The following is an 18,734-nucleotide window of genomic DNA, read 5'->3' on the forward strand; positions in this document are numbered from 1 at the left end:
CCGTTTAGATTAATTAATTAGCTGATTAGTCATTGGCGGTGATCAAATTGTCACATATTTTTTTGACTAATCGGTTGATTATTTTCGATTATGACCAATTATTCTTGATTATTTCCGATTAATCACTTAGTGGTACCATATTTGTCCGACGATCGTATACTATTATTTACAACACTGGTTTGCATTTATCATATTTTAAGAAAAAAATTGAAATTGAAAACAGAACCCAAAAGCTATTAATTTAGAAATGAAATATATTTAAATATAGAGTAGAACTAGGGTGTTATTAAGCTCATCAAGCTTCTTGGTGAACTCAAGTCTAAATTCTATCGAATCGGCTTCAAATGAATCAGAACCGTTGAAACCCGCATACCTTACGAGTGATACGTCTACATGTGAAAATTTTAAATATTCGAATTAAGTTAGTATAAAGTAAAGCAGTCAAAATTAGAAGGTTAATAAATTAATTTTATTGCATACATTTTTTGAATTTTTTTGACCACTTGACTCTATATAAAATTAATTTTAAAATTAAAATTTTTTACATGTAGACACATTACTCGTAAGGTAGACAGATTTCAACAATTCAAATTTGTTGTTTAAAGTCGATTCGATAAATTTTAAACTTGAGTTTAGCAAAAGACTTCATAAACTTAAGAACACCTAGTTTTACTCTTAAATATATCTTAGTTTGTTCGTAAAGAGCGTAGAGCGTACGAACATATCGATCTTAAGACTATAAATAAGACTTGAATGTTAGTTATCCGACACTACAAACCTTTATAGGGTCCTATACGCAAATATAAGTGATATATGAACATTTATTTTGCAAGTCTCTCCGTCGAAATGTCATCATATTGACTCTGAGTCTCTGACTGTCCACTTGAGATTGAGATTTAAATAAAATAAACACACCGACGACCTATTCATTCATTGGCCATCTAAAGTAAACGATGTCATCATAGTAGGTATTGAATGTTCAATCGAGATTGAGAATTAATTGACAAAAAAATAATATTTTGTGAGTTCAATATCAAATTTAAATTTCTCCAATATTATTCAAGTTAATAAAATTTGACTTCTAAAATCGCTTTGCACGAGATGATGAATGATGATGATGATGATAGTCTCCAGTACACCTAAACTTGTAAAAAAAAAGTAGCACATAACTAATCTTTTCGAAAAAAAAAAAAGACCGAGTTAATTCGCACCACATCTTGAACACATCTTCAATTTAATTCCCTCATTACTAAATTTACACCGAATAAGACCGTCAGATCACAAGTCCAAATAAAACAAAGAAGCGAAAAAGAATCTGCAAAATGTAAGCGAAAAAGAAAAGGATCACAATTCACAAACTATATAATCTTATTGGTTTCTACAGATATCATTGTTGTTTTTTTTAGAATATTGGTTGCTGCCGAACACCCTCTTAAGGAGGGCCGATTCTTGTTATTTATTAATCCAGAGAACAATGTTTTAAAAAAGAACTAATAGGTTGATTGGTCCTAATACTACTGGTCATATCATATGGACCACCATTAATACCAGTACTATAAATACCAGGATTTATTTAATATTTTATTTTCTCAAAGTGCATTATTGGTACATCGTACAACAGGGTTTTAGCAAAAAAAAAAAAAAAAAACTGTTGTGTGTTTTGGGGTGAGAGTTTTGCTGTAACCAAATGCTTAATTTTTTCACTTTTAAGTCATCTCGAGAATAGACCGATAACATAGTTGACTAGAAAATATTTTTAGAACTGTTGAATATTCAAAAATCGAGATTTTGAGTCTCGGTCACCACTTCATAGCAATTCTGTGAAGCATTAAAAAAAAAAATTAAGTCGTATCTATGCGTCTCTCTTAAAAAAACTTGATATTGGCTACCAAATCTCTCTTTCGCTACTTTTTTTTTTTTTTAAATTGAGTGTGGCTATCAAATAATTGTATTAGCTAATAGAACTTCCTTCTCTTCTTTTGACTCTTGAAGTTTATTAATAAACAAACTCTTTTATTATTATTTTCTTTTCATTTGGAAGTCGTCAATTATTAAGTAAAACTTCTGTTATATTCTAAATAGAGGCTGCAACAAAAATCTAGCTATCCATGTTGAATTCTTCTAATATCTGATTAAATACATTTTTGTCCACTTGTCTGGTTAAGATAATTTCCCCAATAGAGTAACCTTTTGTTTCAAACTATTTGCAAAATACATCCGAGGACAATTAATTATTTTATTTTTTATTTTTGCAAGCCACCGGGCATTTGAAACAAAAAGAAAAAAATCATTTTTTTTCTCTTACCTGCAGACAATAGCCTGCTTGATGTTTTATTAAAAATATTCGGGAAACAACATGATTTTTTTTTTCTTGTTGTAATTATAAGTTTCTCTTTTTCGACAGTTTCTAGTTGTAATTTGAAGAAGCTCAGATTATTTTTGGAAAAAAAAGCTGCCAAAAAATTAAGTAGAAATAAACTAATATTTTGCTAATGATACTAATAATACGTCGGGCACCTCATAAAAGTAAAAATAAATCGGGGGACCACTTTGGACAAAACTTTCAATGCTATTGTTGACTACACATGCTTGTATGAAATTATTGTGGAATGCATCTTGTGGCAAGTAATTACAAGAACTAAAAACAATTTCTTTTATTATTATTATTATTATTATTAAAAATTTTGGGGTGAGGGCTCGGGGGAGTCCGCATCTTCTGCATTAACTCAAAAGAGTATTTTTTGAGTTTAATGCATCTCGATCGTCTTATCAGGATAGGAATCAATTCGGTTCACGCTTATGATGTACGTGGTCATTTAATATTAGTGTGGATCTCAATCGTTAATGCTGAGGATACGAATTCTCCGGTAGGTGGGCGTTGGTGGGTCTAGCTAGTCTGCATATTTTATTTTAATTTGATTAATCATGCAAATTAGCAAATTATAAGTTCGTGAGAATTGTACATGTGGGGACCTTCCTAATAGATAAATAAAGCAAGGGACCTTGAATTTGCACAGTTATCGTCATTATCAGGACTTTCGCAGAGGGACCTCCATGATATTTTAATACTCCGAATTTTTTTTTTTTTGCTCTACCTGCTCCGAAGTTCAAAATTCAAAATATACTATTAAACAACAAGTGGATAGTCCATTACCGAAAAAAAAAAGAACATTCGGAAGAAATGCTTTATTTATTGAGGGAATTTCACGTATATCCCTCAAAAACTTCAATATTACGTATTTTCCCCTCTAAATTTTAAAATTACATATTTTCCCCTCTAAACTTCAAAAACTCACATATTTACCCATTTTATTGTCTTTTATATTAAAATTAATTCTAAATTTATAAAATACCTATTTTACCCTTCATTAAAAGTATGAAATATCCCATTGAACTTAAATTTGAATCTGAAGAGTTCCTATACCGTCCGATCTGCGCGCATCGCAATAAGATTATTGCGTGTTCGCTTCATGATTCATGCTAATCTAGCCCGTACGGATCTCAAAGCAATTTTGATCTGCATGCATCACATTAAAATATGTGCACATTGCTTCAATATTTGTGTGTGTTCTCTTCAAGATTCGTGTTGATCTAGCGCACATGGATCTTAAAGCAATTCAAACGGTAGAGGAACCTTCATATTCAAATTGGAGTAAGATGGGTGTTTTATGCTTTTTAATAAAAGGGTAAAATAGGTAGTTTATAAATTTAGAATGTGTTTTAATATAAAATACAATAAAATGGGTAAATATGTGAGTTTTTGGAGTTTAAAGGAGAAATATGTAATTTCAAAATTTAGAGGAGTAATAGGTAATATTGAAGTTTTTGAGGGGTATACGTGAAATTCCCCCTTATTTATTTGCCGCTTATTCCGCAATATGCTAAGCGCAAGCTGACGTCATCCATGAGATGTAGGTAGTCTAGGGGTGAAAATAGAAACGAAACTCGAGCAAAAAAAAAAAAAAAAATTTCGTCCATTCAAACTTTTAAAATAACTAATTTCTCCATGAAAACATTATAAAATTCAATATCTCCATAAAAATTTCACATTATTTCTCTTATCCCGTCTTATTCATTTAACTTCTTATTTAATTATTTTAAAAATAGAATTGACAAATATAACCTTATTTCTCCTTTCTCATCTCCTCCTCCATTGTACAAACTTTCACAAGTGACGAAAATGTACACACTTTCGTTCTTTATCATTTCTCAATACAATGTAATAACTCCTTTGCTCATCGTCAATATCATCAGACATTTATCCCATCTTTCCTTGGATCCCAATAATTTTACACTAATTGAGCACTAGTTATCAGTTCTCTGTTTTTAATTAATTAACTAATTGATTTAATTATTGACAGAAAGTGATAACATAGAACCCTTGCTTATGGAATGAGTCGAATAGACCCGATTTTTTTATTTATATCCAAAAAAATATATAAATTTAAAAAAATAACCAAACCGCCTGTTAATTTCCAAATCTACCCAAACCGGAAAAAAAATTTCCGGTTTCAATACTAATTTCCGGAAAAAAAATTTCCGGAAATTGGATCGTAAATCAGGAATAATTTTTTCCGGATTTAGGATTTCTTTTTTTTTTCCTAATTCTGGAATAATTTTTTCCGGAATTAGGTTTTTTTTTTTTTTTTTTTTTTGGGAAATTTTTTTTTGGATCCGAAAATATTTTTTTTAGGAAATTTTTTTTTCATTTTTCAGTTTTTATTTATAATTTATTTATTTATTGTATTGAAGTATTACAAATATTTAATATGTTTTTTAAAAAATAGATGGAATACTATATAATTTGATTTATTCGAACGACTGCTACAAATAATCCGGATCAACATTTTTCATGCCGGATTTTTTACGGCCGTAAGAAAAAATAATATAATATAATATATGTATGTGTGTGTGTGTGTGTGTGTGTGTGTGTGTGTGTTAATATAATATATGTATATATATGTATATATAATATAAGAGGAGGGTTCCAATGCCTCATTTTTTTCATACCTCATATTTTATATTTTCGTTTTCAAAGTCCAAATTGTCGATCCGAACCGTTCAATAAAATATTTATACTAAAATATACATGGAGATGAAATTTTATATTTTTTGGATTTTTTTTGCTATTTTTTAAGATAGGTACAAAATCAATGTTTTTGAACCGTTCAAAAAACAGTGATTTTCTACCCATCTTAAAAAATATATTATATTATATATACATATACATATATTATATTATATGTATATTTTAAAATGTGCATATTTTAGTATAAATATTTTAAAATAGCAAAAAAAAATCCAAAGAATATAAAATTTCATCTCCATGCATATTTTAGTATAAATATTTTATTGAACGGTTCGGATCGACAATTTGGACTTTGAAAACGAAAATATAAAATATGAGGTATGATGAGGTATGAAAAAAATGAGGCATTGGAACCCTCCTCTTATATTATATATACATATATATACATATATTATATTATATATACATATACATATACATATACATATACATATACATATACATATACATATACATATACATATACATATACATATACATATACATATACATATACATATACATATACATATACATATACATATACATATACATATACATATACATATACATATACATATACATATACATATACATATACATATACATATACATATACATATACATATACATATACATATACATATACATATACATATACATATACATATATTATATTATATTATTTTTTCTTACGGCCGTAAAAAATCTGGCATGAAAAATGTTGATCCGGATTATTTGTAGTAGTCGTTCGAATAAATCAAATTATATAGTATTCCATCTATTTTTTTTAAAATATATTAAATATTTGTAATACTTCAATACAATAAATAAATAAAAACTGAAAAATGAAAAAAAAATTTCCTAAAACAAATATTTTCGGATCCAAAAAAAATTTTCCCAAAAAAAAAAAAAAACCTAATTCCGGAAAAAATTATTCCGGAATTAGGAAAAAAAAAATCCTAAATCCAAAAAAAATTATAGATTTGAAAATTAACAGGCGGTTTGGTTATTTTTTTAAAATTTTTTTTTTTTTTGATATAAATAAAAAAATCGGCGAATAGACCATGCTACTTGTTTGCTCGCAAGGTTTATCCTGAGGCCCTTGACAATATACTTTATCTCTTTTCCAATTATATGGCATGAGGCTCCAAAACAATACTTCCGATTCTAATTTTGCTCCAAAGTTTAGTAAATTGCGAAACAAACAAGTGCTTTTTAATTAACACCAATTGGGTTCGAGAAATAGGATAATCTCAATGTGGTTTATGGGGCTTTGGGTGATTCCTTGTGATGTAATTTATTCTTATTAATTTTTTTTTTCAATTTACTTCAATCTTTTCTTTGCTTTATTTCTCTAGAAGCAAATTTGTGAACAATAATAGATTTTTGTTAAGCCCATCAATCTGCTTCGAAATAACAAGTTCTTTTATTGCTTTCTTTTCATTCATGGCTTCTATACAGGTATACAGGGAGAAACGGAAAAGCTTGTATAAAGTGACAGATAAAGAGAGAAGAGAAAGGAGAAATGAGGTTATATTTGTCAATTTTATTTTTAAAATAATTAAATAAGAAGTTAAATGAATAAAATGGGATAAGAGAAATAATGTGAAGTTTTTATGGGAATATTAGATATTATGGTCCTTTGATGGAAAATTGTCTATTTTGAAAGTTTGAATGGGCACACAAGAAATTTTTCAAAAAAAAAAAAATAGGAACGAAATACCCTCTTCTCCTCTCTTCTTTTTTGAAATCCTGGCAGAGGCTGCCTAGGGTATTATTAAAGCCAAAAAAATAGTATTGTTTACATCAAATGCATGAAAAAATAATAATCCCTCTTCTCCTCTCTCTCTCTCTTTTTCTCTCTCCTTTTTTTATCTCTTCTTCTTTCTTCTCTCTTCCTCTCTTTAAAAATAGAGTGCTCCTTTTTCGGAAAAAAAGCAGTAGATTCTCACCCGTGAAAATGAATTAAATACGGAGCAAAATGCGGTAAAACCTATTCATATCCATTATTTATTTTTCGAATATGAATATGTATCAGATCGAATATTTATTAAAAAATAATTAAATATATAAATATTATTAAAAATACTAAAATTCATAATATTTATCTAATTATAATAATAAATAGTATGTTTCAAAAAAAATAGTACAATTCTTTTCATAATATATATTAAACTATATTAGAATTCATATTTACAAGAATATTCAAAGAGGAGGGATCGGATGACATCTTTTTTTTGTGACATCGGATAACATTATGTATTTTCAAAGTTTTTAAAGTCCAAACGGTCGATCCAAACCGTTCAACTTGATGGATATGTTAAAATGTGCTTGCAGATCAAATTATATATATTTTTTTTTGAATTTTTTTTACTATTTATTAATTATTTAACAAAATCGCTATATTCAGACCGTTGAATTTTTGTACCCATCTTAATAAATAGTAAAAAAATTCAGAAAAATGTAAAATTTGATCTGCAAGCACATTTTAACATATCTATCAAGTTGAACGGTTTGGAACGACCGTTTGGACTTTGAAAATACACAGTGTCATCCGATCCCTCCTCATATTCAAATATCACATGTCCATATATCTATTCTATTTTTTGAATACGGAACGAATATGAATCAGATACTACCATTCCGATTTCAGGAAATAAATCTGCTGTGATTCTAAAGAGAAATACCAATCTCTAAACATTTTGCAGGACCTGTGATTTCAAATCTAACATTTCACTTTTTGGAATGCACAAATCTCAATAACACTTATTTTTTATACACGAATCTCTAAACAGATAAATTGATGGATATGAAATAACAGGGTCCTGCGATCCCTTTAGAATCACAGCAGATTTATTTCCTCTGATTTCACCCCTAACTCCTAAGCTAGTCTCATATCGGGGGACGTGGATGAACAAATGGGAAATAAGCTCCTGGTAAGAATTTTAAGCCAGATCATGCAAAGAAATAAAGCCCAATGGGCAAAGAAAAATTAGGCTTTGAATTTGGGCCCGTTAATATAATTTGTTGTTCTCTCCTTTTTGCCGCCCCTAGAACAGACACTTTTTGTTCGAATGTAAGCGATCATTTTAACTCTCGGGCCCGTTAATTTTAGTTGGAATTTGATTTCTTAGAACTTGCAGTAAAACAAAAGAAAATTAACAGCAACAACAATTCGGAACTATCTCATCCTTTTATGTCCTATAAATTACACAGCAGTGACAGCAATTTTCATGCCTAAGCTGCAGTGGTCGAAGCGGCTGCATATGAAGTAGTATGTACCGGTGCTAAGGGTAATTCGATCTTTTCCCGATTTCAATTCCTCGGCATCGGTTGGAGCAATACAGTTGTTGTACCCGTCAGAGTCTACGGCCACTACATTGTGAAACAGCGGACTGTACTTGAACTCTGTTCCATTTACACACAGAAACAATATTAAAAATGTGAAAATTATAAATCTTCCGTGCATACACGCCAGTACAATTTTTTTTTTAATTAGCAATAATGTGAAATATGTGTTGAATATTTCATACCGAGCACATCACCGGCATTGAAGGTCCTTCCATTTGGCCAGTCGGCGACATTAAAGGTCCATCGATGCTTTCCTCCTACAACATGAGTTGCTGCATGTATGGTTTCGTGCTGTAAGAAAAGGCACATGAGAAAAATTATTCCAAATGTGCTTGCACTGCTCCTTCCCATTATGGCCATTAATTATTACTGAAAGAGAGAAGAAATGGAAATTAAGACCCCAATTAAGGAATGGAACAGTTGTTAGTGGGAAGAATTTATGTGGGGTTTGCAAGGTTTAAATAGAGAAGAGAAAACAGTGTGATATTGTAAAAAAATGGGGCTAAAAAAAGCAGAGTGTTTGCTTTTAAAGTGTTAGCCAACCTGTACTTTGTTTGTTTTAGTTTTGTAAAACTAATTAAATTAACCAACAGGGTACTTTGTGCATGCATGTGACTCTAAAGATGTTAAGGTCGGCTGAACTAAACTCAAAAGATGTTAAGAACTTTGTGCATGCATGTGACTTGTAGATAATGTTAGATTAAATTCAAAATTAAAGTGGTCCAAATTAGGGCTGGGCAAAAAAGCTCGAACTCGTAACTCGCTCATTTATAGCTCGTTTAACTCGGCTCATTTACAGCTCAGTTCATTTACAACTCGAGTTGGCCAACTCGTTTAATAAATGAGCCGAGTTCGAGTTAGCCCCAACTCGCTCATTTATAACTCGAGTTGCAAATTATTGGCCACAATAAATTCTAAAATAATCAAACTTGAATCTCTAGACTGTTATTTGTGCTTTGAGATTCGTGCAAAATATGTTTGAACTTGTGTTGTAATACTATCACTGGTTAAACGAGTTATAAACGAGTTGTGAGCCAACTTGAGTTGATAACAAGTTGAGTTTGAACTTGTGTTGTAATACTATTACTGGTTAAACGAGTTATAAACGAGTTGTGAACCAATTCGAGTTGATAACGAGCTGAGTTCGAGTTGGCTCTACAACTCGTTATTACCATCTCAACTCGAGTTGGCTCGCTCGTTTATTAAACGAGCCGAGTTCGAGTTGGGGATAACTCGCTCAAACTCGGCTCATTTACAGCCCTAGACCAAATAGTGTCATCAAAATAAAGTTTTGAGATTAATTCTTAATTAGTTTCATCAAATTACCGTTTCAATTCTTTTTTGGTTTTCCACTAATAATAGTACACTAAATATGTTGAACTTTTAGTTTGAAAACTCAAAACTAAAATTTTAGTCTCTCTCTCCTCTTAAAAAAAATAATGTTTAAAGCTTTTCCTTATTGACACTACGAGAGATATAAATTCTCTTAGTTTGATATCCTGACGAAAATACTTCAGTATATGCATAAACCATATCTTGAAAACTTATGACTTATATTAATTTGGATGTATTAGAATATCTTATTTTGACATTCTATCAAAATACAATTAAACCTAATTTATTGTTGATAGCTCATGTATGTATTGTAGAAAATTTGGTGGTTTAAATGCGCCTTGAAATATCTAATTGTCCCACAATATTCATGACATGATATATGCATACATAATAGTATATGTGATTGAGTTTATGCAGCATGATGCTGTGACTAATTATTCATATTACTAATCACAAATAAATAATAAATTAGTTACAAAGAAATTACTTGTAAACTCGAGCAATGAGTGATGGTTCATTTGATATGAAAATATTGATGGTGGACAACTCGAGCAATAAAATAATGAATTTCAAAATTTCAAAATAACTAAATGAATGCAATAAAATATTGATGGAAAATAAATGTATAAAATAACGTATAAAAAATTATCATTTTTACTACTTGACTTTGTACTAAATGAATTCAATATTTTTTAAATTTTGCATGTACAAGCATCACTCGTGAAGTAGTTGGATTTCAACGGTTTAGATTCGTCCGTTATAACCAATCCGACAGATTTTTTAGATTTTATCATCACTCTGAATTATGTCTTAAGAAACGAAATTCATTTTTATAGTTAAAATTTGTTTACTAATGAAGGCATCATAGAAATTTTAAGATTCCTCATAACTCTTTCAGATTCCGTAGCTGTAAACATAAATTTTTATTTTTTTGGTTCTCGAAAGCATATTTTGATTCAGATGCATTTAGAACCAGGACAAATGCTACAAGAGCTTAGAAACAAAAGAATCTGAACAAAAAAAGCTGTCCTTTTGAACTAGTTCAGTAGCTCGTGACCGTATTATTATTACTTATTAGTTTAATCAAGAACAAAAGGTTGGTCTATACTCTATTCTAGAATCTGTACGTCTCTGTCTCCGTCGAAGTTAGATGTCTGGAAATGGGATTATGGAAATCCCGTACTACGAGAGCACCTGGTTTAATTTCTGGTGATTTTCAGGCGCCCCGCATGCTATCTGGATCCGATCCGTCCCATTTGATCGGACGTTTGTTTAAGAATTTAGATGTATTAATTTTTTTTTTAGGGGGGATTTCACCTATATCCCTCAAAAACTTTAAAATTACGTTTTCCTCCCTCTAAAATTTAAAATTACGTATTTTCCCCTCTAAACTTCAAATACTCACAAATTTACCATCTTTTATATTAAACCTCATTCTAAATTAATAGAATACCCATTTTACCCTTTATTAAAGCATATAAAGTTCCTCTACCATCCAAACTGCTTTTAAATATGCACGTGCAAGATCAACATGAGCCTTGATGCGAACACGGCACACAGCTTTAAGATTCGTGCATGCTAGATCGGCACAAATATTGAAGCGCTATGCACAGATCTTAAAGCGATGCACGCGGATCGAACGGTAGAGGAACCCTTAAATTTAAATTTGAATTTCATGGGCTTTATATACTTTTAATAAAGGATAAAATGGGTATTTTAAAATTTTAGAATGAGTTTTCTTTTTAATAAGCGAAACCACTGTTTTTTTATTCCTCTCCGCATTCTGACGAGCTGAAAGGTATTGGCAAGGGTATTGTCTATGATTTTTTTTTAATATGTTGATATAGAAAGATCTAATATAAAAGACAATAAAATAGATAAATTGTGAGTTTTTAAAGTTTAGAGGAAAAAATATGTAATTTCAAACTTTAGAGGAAAAATACGTAATTTTGAAGTTTTTGAGGGGTATACGTAAATTCTCCCTTTTTTTAAATACATCTAAATTAAAAAAACTATTCCTATGTTTCTCTATTATGCTTTTATTTTTAAACACTTTAATAACTCAAAATTTTAAATTTTAAAGTCAAATAAAACTGTTGATATGATCTACATCATTTTATCTATCAATGTGTAAGATATTATGACATTTCAACTTTATTTTGATTGTTATCAAGAGTTTGTAAAAAATACTAATGTTGATAATTTATAGACGTTGATTTTTCAACTTATTGATTCACATAAAAAAAAATTGAAATGTTAATAATTTTTATGAGCTCATAGAAAAAATAACATAAATCACATCTAATTATTTTATTTTGATATTTTAAAAATGAAGGCACAATAAAAATACAAAAAAAAATAAAGTCATTTAAAACCTCCTCTTTTTATATATGGTCAGGTTCGTTTGATTTAGATTAAGTGATTAGGCTTCATTTATTATTAATATATAATTCATATCCGGCAGCTGTTTCAATTTAGAATAAAATTGAAAAAGGGTGTTCTTAAGTTTATCAGATGGGCTTCAAACGACAAATTCTAATTATTGAAACCGATCTATTTTACGAATGATGCGTTTACATGTAAAATTTTTTAATTTTTTGATTAATTTTGTATATAGTCAAGTGGTAGAAAAAATATTCGAAAAATGAATGCAGTGAAAATTAATTTATAAACCTTTTTAATTTTGACCACTTGACTTTATATTAAATTAATTCTATATTTTTAAAATTTCACAAGTAGACACATTACTCGTAAGATAGGTCAGTTTCAACTGTTTGAATTCATTATTTAAAATCAATCTGATAAATATTAGAATTAAATTCACATAAGAGTTTAATAAACTTAAGCACTCCCTAATTCTAATTAAAAAACCATGTATCTGATCTGTGCGGCCGTCTGCTTTAGTAAAGAATTAATCCGGATTTTAATTATATCCAAGATGTCTAATCTAGCAATCAAAATAAACTTGATGATATATGATACGGGCGCAATTAATTAATGTGTTGTGGATCGAGGTATTTAATCTTATTTTAATTTGATGGGTCTGATTGAATACAATTACATGAGTTGCAGATAAACTTCAAATTTCCATGTCTACAACGGATCGGAAAGGAGCAGGGAGGATGGATTGTAGTAAGTACTAAGTAAGACTGTACAAAATTGTTGAAATTCGCAACTCGCTCATTTACAATTCAAGTTGGATGATTCATTTAATAAATAGGCTGAGTTTGAGCATACTCCAACTCATTCATTAACAACACGAGTTACATAAAATGCGTCACAATAAATTCTATATCCTTCTAAATAACTCCTAAGTTACTATTGGGTTGTTTGTATTGTTAGTTGTCTTGTTAATTATGTTTGAATTATTTGTATTTATAAATAAATTATTACCAAGTTATTTAAATTGTTTGTGTTTTGATAAACTCTTACTAATCTATAACTAAGAAAATTAACTGGTTAAGTGAAATATAAATTAGTTGTGAACCAACTCAAGTTGGTAATGAGTTAAACTTGAGTTAACTTTACAGTTCGTTATTGTTATCCCAGCTCGAGTTAACTCACTCATTAATTAAATGGAGTAATTCAAATTTGGATCATTTACAGTCCCAGGTTGTACGTTAAAGGACGCTGTACACAGTTCATATTAATTAACAAGTTCGTTTGTTTAATTAAGCATGCAATATATATATATGCCCAATTCTTTTAATTGAATCATTGGAGGGCCAAACTTTGAGTTTGAATCTGATTGGCATGAATCTTGAAAACTACTCTGCTAATTTTAAATTTGGTCCGAATTGAATGGAATTCTGATCAAATTGATCGGATTATAAACCTAAACTTTACGTTACTGCAAAGGCAAAAGGGGCCTTTTTTGAAGATTGTGTTCTTCACAATTAATAGCAACCGTCTTTTTAGATACATTGTTGTAAACGCTAATGGGCCAAACTTCCAGATCTGTGAACATGTGCCGGAAATGGGCTTGATTAATTACCTTCTTTTTAGATACAATGTTGTATTCACCACTAGGCTTCAAAGTGTGCACTTTTAAGTATAAATTTTTCTCATATCAACAATTTTGAGCATTAAATTCATCGGATTAAAGGGTTAGTCACGGCGAAGATTAAATAGGGCTTGGAAATGGGGACTTTACTTAAAGGACTTGATTATTTGCAGATAAATATCGGAATATGGGGCCATGGGGGTCATGTTAGTTTGCTGTACCAGTATAGTATCAGCTTCCTAGTGGGCTGTAGCACCGTGGTACTATCGTTTTTTTTAGTTACCACCCTAATAAATTTAAATTAAATGAATACCATCCGAATTATTAAATTTAAGATTCTGCCACATTCACGTAATGAATTTGCGGACGGATCGCCACCCGTTCGCGTAATGGATTTGCGGACTGACCCGTTTCCGACCTGACCCGCTCGACTGACCCGTTCTCTAAATGGTTCTGCGGACGGACCCATTCGCAAGATGGATATGCGAACCGACCCGTTCGCACTCTGAATCTGCGCACGCATTAGGTTTGATCGCAAGGTTGTGTCATCGTACTTTTAAAATTTACTGTCATAGTGCTTTAAGACAGGAAGGCAATAGTTCATTCATACCAAAATTAGCTTTATTCTCAGCTATTCAAAGTAAACAAAAAACAAAAAAATCACTAACTACAAGAAAAAAAAAAACGTCATTTTCATTTGTTTCATTTTAAATGATTCAATGGTGATATCGATTGATTTGATCTGTTGGGTCACCGGACTTCAGCCTGCTCCAAACCCAATTGACCATCACAAATAAACCCATTAACTGAGCCGGTTTACAATACTCCCTTCAAATTTCAGTTAGGCCTAGTTTTGAGGCCCAGATTCATAAGGTGCTCTGTCGGTGGAAATTTTTAAATTAAGAAAAAGGAAGAGAGAGACAAAAACAGTATATTGATTGATAGAAAGAACGGTAAGATTTTTACTGATCTTAAAAATAAAAAAGTTTGAAAGGGTAGAAATTATACTGATTCAAACTTAGTGTTTCTTTTTTAATTTGACGCCTATATAGATATAGGAAAGTTTTATATTAGATCTTTAGTCAAATGTAAAAAGTTTTTCAAAAAAAGAGATGAAATATTTCTCATAATAGATTTTACGATTTTCTATCTATTTTTGTAAAAACTTTTTATAATTTACTAGAAAATTTTAAAGGAAAAAAAATACAAACTGATTTTAAATCGGTAGAATTCCTACTTATCCAAACTTTTTAATTTTTAGGATCAGTAAAAAATTCTACCGTTCTTTCAATTAATAAAAAAAAAATATGATGTATGTTTCTCTTTTTCTTTATTTTAATTTCTACAGATAAAAAATTACCCTTTGCCACTCTGGTTTATGTTCAAACTTTAGTTAAATCGTGAAGAAAACAGTAAATGTGCTATCTTTGCCTCATGCCCTGGATCGTCTACTACTAAGTAGTAAGAAAAAATGAGCAGAGCGAATCTTGCAGAAGCAATGAATTTATTACCAAATCTTTTTTTTTTTTAAGGTTTATGATCACCAAATATTTCATATATTCTCAATCTTGTGGGAGATTAAATGTGGCTGTCTTAACATTGTTTCCTGTTTGAGAGGTTGTGTCTCCATTCCGATTAGACCCTTAGAGAGACGGATGTTGGCACTGGATAATCTCATTTAACAACCATGTAAGACATGCTCTGGATCTGCGCAGATCCAGAGTGCGAACGGGTCAGTCCACATATCCATCTTGCGAACGGGTCCGTTCGCAGAATCATTTAGAGAACGGGTCAGTCGAGCGGGTCAGGTCGGAAACGGATCAGTCCGCAAATTCATTACGCGAACGAGTGGCGATCTGTCCGCAAATCCATTACGCGAACGTGGTAGAATCTTAAATTTAATAATTCGGGTGGTATTCATTTAATTTAAATTTATTAGGGTGGTAACTAAAAAAAACGGGTGGTACTAAGACACCAATTAATATATATTTTTTAAGAAATTAAGTAGGGTTAAGGGTTCAACCGAATCAACCCACCAGTTTTATTAAAACCAGAACTTTTTTTTTTTACAAAAAACAGTACCAAACCGCTGGTACAACGCCAATTAGGACTAATATCATTACCTCGCTTGGAGAGCACTAAAAAAAGGAAGGAAAAAAAAGAAGAAGTCAACATATGAAGATGCTGTATAGCAATGATCTATCACATGCACACACTACTAGAATTTTCGCTTTTTTCAAGGGTAGCATCTGTATTTTCAAGAGTAAGAAGGGCCCTTGGAAATGAAATTGAGTTTGCTGATACATTTAACTATTGTCAAGGGTAGGCCCTTGGAAATAGTAGCGCATGGAAATCCCTGATGCCAACCCTTGAAAATGCTTGCTATCCACCCTTGGAAATACTTTTGCATGACCCATGACCCGCTAAACAGAACGAATACTATATTTTATTGAGAGCTCATATTATTTCCAAGGGACTACTCTTGAAAATGTTTTGGTAAGTCTGTTTATACTATTTTATAGTGAAGCTCATGGAAATGCTGGAGCACAATACCCTTGAAAATACTCTGTTGATTCAGTTTATATTATTTTATGCTGAGGCCCATGGAAATGCTGGAGCACACCCTTGAAAATGTTTTATTGATTCAGTTTATATTATTTTATAGTTAGACATAATATTTCCAAGGGACTACCCTTGGAAATGTTTAGCTCCTGGAAAGAAACATTTTTGTTTATTTGAGATGCCCCTTTGAATGATGAAAATAATAAATCACAACAATAAAACTAGTACAATAAACACCCACAATTCCAATTAATAATACTAAATTATATAAAAAGATTACTAAATAACACGATAATAATATCATATTATCCAAGTATCATATTTACAAAATCAAAGTACCTCATTATTCAACACACAATTTCATATATCTATGATCAGAAAAAATCTACCTACAATTTTTCTCAAAACAATAAAAAGTGTAAAAAAATCCACCTGCAATTTTTCTTCGTAATATGATCATTTGTCCATTTCCTTGTATACTTCCATCTCCAATTACTAGACTAAGAGGCAAAAAAAAAAAAAAAAGCAATGTCAGCTCTCTCTCTTTTGAATAAAATGAGGTCATCGATAAGATAAGTTATTTCACCAAGTACAAGATAATAAGAAGAAGACTTAAATTAGTAAGACACTAGTTTACCTTCTTTGGAAATGGTCAAATCTACAAAATTTCATACAAGTAATTCAATTGATTTTGCACAATTCTCCTTTCAAAATGACCAAATCTGTTTGTTGGTAAACTGCAGTTCTCTATTCTGACAATCTGATTTGTGATTTTTGCTGAGAGCAATTGGCTGGGCCAAATTTGGAGTTTTTTATATGGAAATGACCATCAATACTTGAACTTTATGCCTAATTAATTTCAGAATGTTTATGGCTCAGGGACTATGATGAACAGGTGGTTTTCTAACTGACAAATTTCAGGCTGGTAGCAATTTTTCTGAACCAATCCCAATTTCAAAAGATGAACTTCTAAAATTGATCATAAATCACAGAAAATTCCAAATCAAGAAATTCATTTTTCAATATATTTATATGAATGTCCTCTACATGCAGATGTAGCAGTTTGAACATATTTGAATTAGAGCTATGCTTTTCTATTTGTTTAGTGCATAGTGACTTGTAAATAATACAATCCGACAATGGATCAAGCTTAACTGATTCTTAGAAATTAGTTTCTTTGTACAAAATTACTTAAACTGAAAAATTCTCGTGTAACTATATCCGGTGCCAGCACATCCAGCACTAGTATATGTTGACATAAGTCTGAATTTACAAGCATCCATCTAATTTCACGCATAGAGTGCAAGCTCTCCCTTTAACAGAAAATAAATAAAGCAGAAAACAAGGAACATAGAGGAACAAAAAAACTGCCCCTTTCAACAGCATATGCAGAAAATTTTCCTAATTTAATGAATCAATAAGGGATTCATATTAATAAGAGGCAAGGGATTGCGGTTCTAGCATTGTGCTAATGTCCACCTAAAGCAAATGTGTAAATCATACTTCTTTAGTTAACCTTATTACGAAGGCCGGTTAATTCTGATGGCACCACCAGCCTATAGGTGCTGATCTCCACCTTTACAATCGTGTCGCAAGCAAACACTGGAGAGGGTATCTGGTAGCAGCTATGGAAACCAGTGTTGGAGATAGGCAGCTCCTCCACACCAGCAGAGCAGACAACACTGAAAACCAGGTAAAAATCATCAACATATAGTTCGCGTATATTTACCTCTGTGTCAAACTTCTTAATGACAGTTTCTCTCTCTCGGCTGAGAGCTCTCCCTCCCTCTCTCTCTTTTTTCTTCTCACAAAACCGAGTTGGGGTGTTTCCACCTCTCTCCTCTTTTACTGCTCATTTTCATTTTTCTCTTTTACTGGTAAAACCCTAATTCAGTTAAAAAGCCCCAATTAAACAAAAATTAATCAATATCAGTGTATAACAAAAAATGGTTAAAAAAAATAGAGAGAAGAGAGTACCAGTTGCGGAGGAGGTGAGTGAAAGCGATCTCGGAGGGGGCGGTGTAACAGAGCTGCGGCGGCGAAGGATGGGACCGTCGGAGGAAGGGGAAGGGAAAAAAAGGTGGCGGTGGAGGAGGAGAGGAGGCAGAGGGAGGAGAAAGGGTGGTGGGAATGAGGATCGGAGGGGAGTAGAGAGAAGGGAAATGCGGAAAAAGAAGAAAAAAAAGAATCGATACCGCTGAAGAAAGGGAGTCTGCATCGTCTGCAATAACTCAAAAAAAGAAAGAATCGATACCAGCCGTCCGATTATAAACGGAGTCCATCCGACCCTCCCCTAAAACATAGGGGTCTTTACTTTTAGTGCGGATCTAATTTGCGCGACTATCAAAACAAATCAGATGGTCTAGATACTTAACTCAAAAGATTCCTTTTTGAGTTAATGCAGAGGATACG

The 18,734-nt window shown here is 31.2% G+C and overlaps 1 protein-coding gene across 1 annotated transcript; it reads right to left on the reverse strand.

Moving 5' to 3' along the window:
• Nucleotides 1–8,222: 8,222 nt before the first annotated feature.
• On the reverse strand, nucleotides 8,223–8,845 carry LOC144552051 (basic blue protein-like). The gene is made up of 2 exons (XM_078300145.1): nucleotides 8,605–8,845; nucleotides 8,223–8,479 (listed from the first exon to the last, which is right to left on the reverse strand). The coding sequence occupies exons 1-2, from the start codon at nucleotides 8,780–8,782 to the stop codon at nucleotides 8,280–8,282; spliced, it is 378 nt and encodes a 125-aa protein (XP_078156271.1). The 5' UTR covers nucleotides 8,783–8,845; the 3' UTR covers nucleotides 8,223–8,279.
• Nucleotides 8,846–18,734: the final 9,889 nt, after the last annotated feature.

This window comes from Carex rostrata, chromosome 3 (assembly GCF_964058835.1).
Source record: "Carex rostrata chromosome 3, lpCarRost1.2, whole genome shotgun sequence".
NCBI lineage: Eukaryota > Viridiplantae > Streptophyta > Magnoliopsida > Poales > Cyperaceae > Carex > Carex rostrata.

Bases quoted from the DNA above. Each gene is read 5' to 3' on its own strand.
- LOC144552051 (XM_078300145.1), bottom strand. From the start codon at position 8,782: ATGGCCATAATGGGAAGGAGCAGTGCAAGCACATTTGGAATAATTTTT. The intron at 8,480-8,604 runs GTATGAAATATT...TAAATGGAACAG, and splicing joins CAATGCCGGTGATGTGCTCG to AGTTCAAGTACAGTCCGCTG.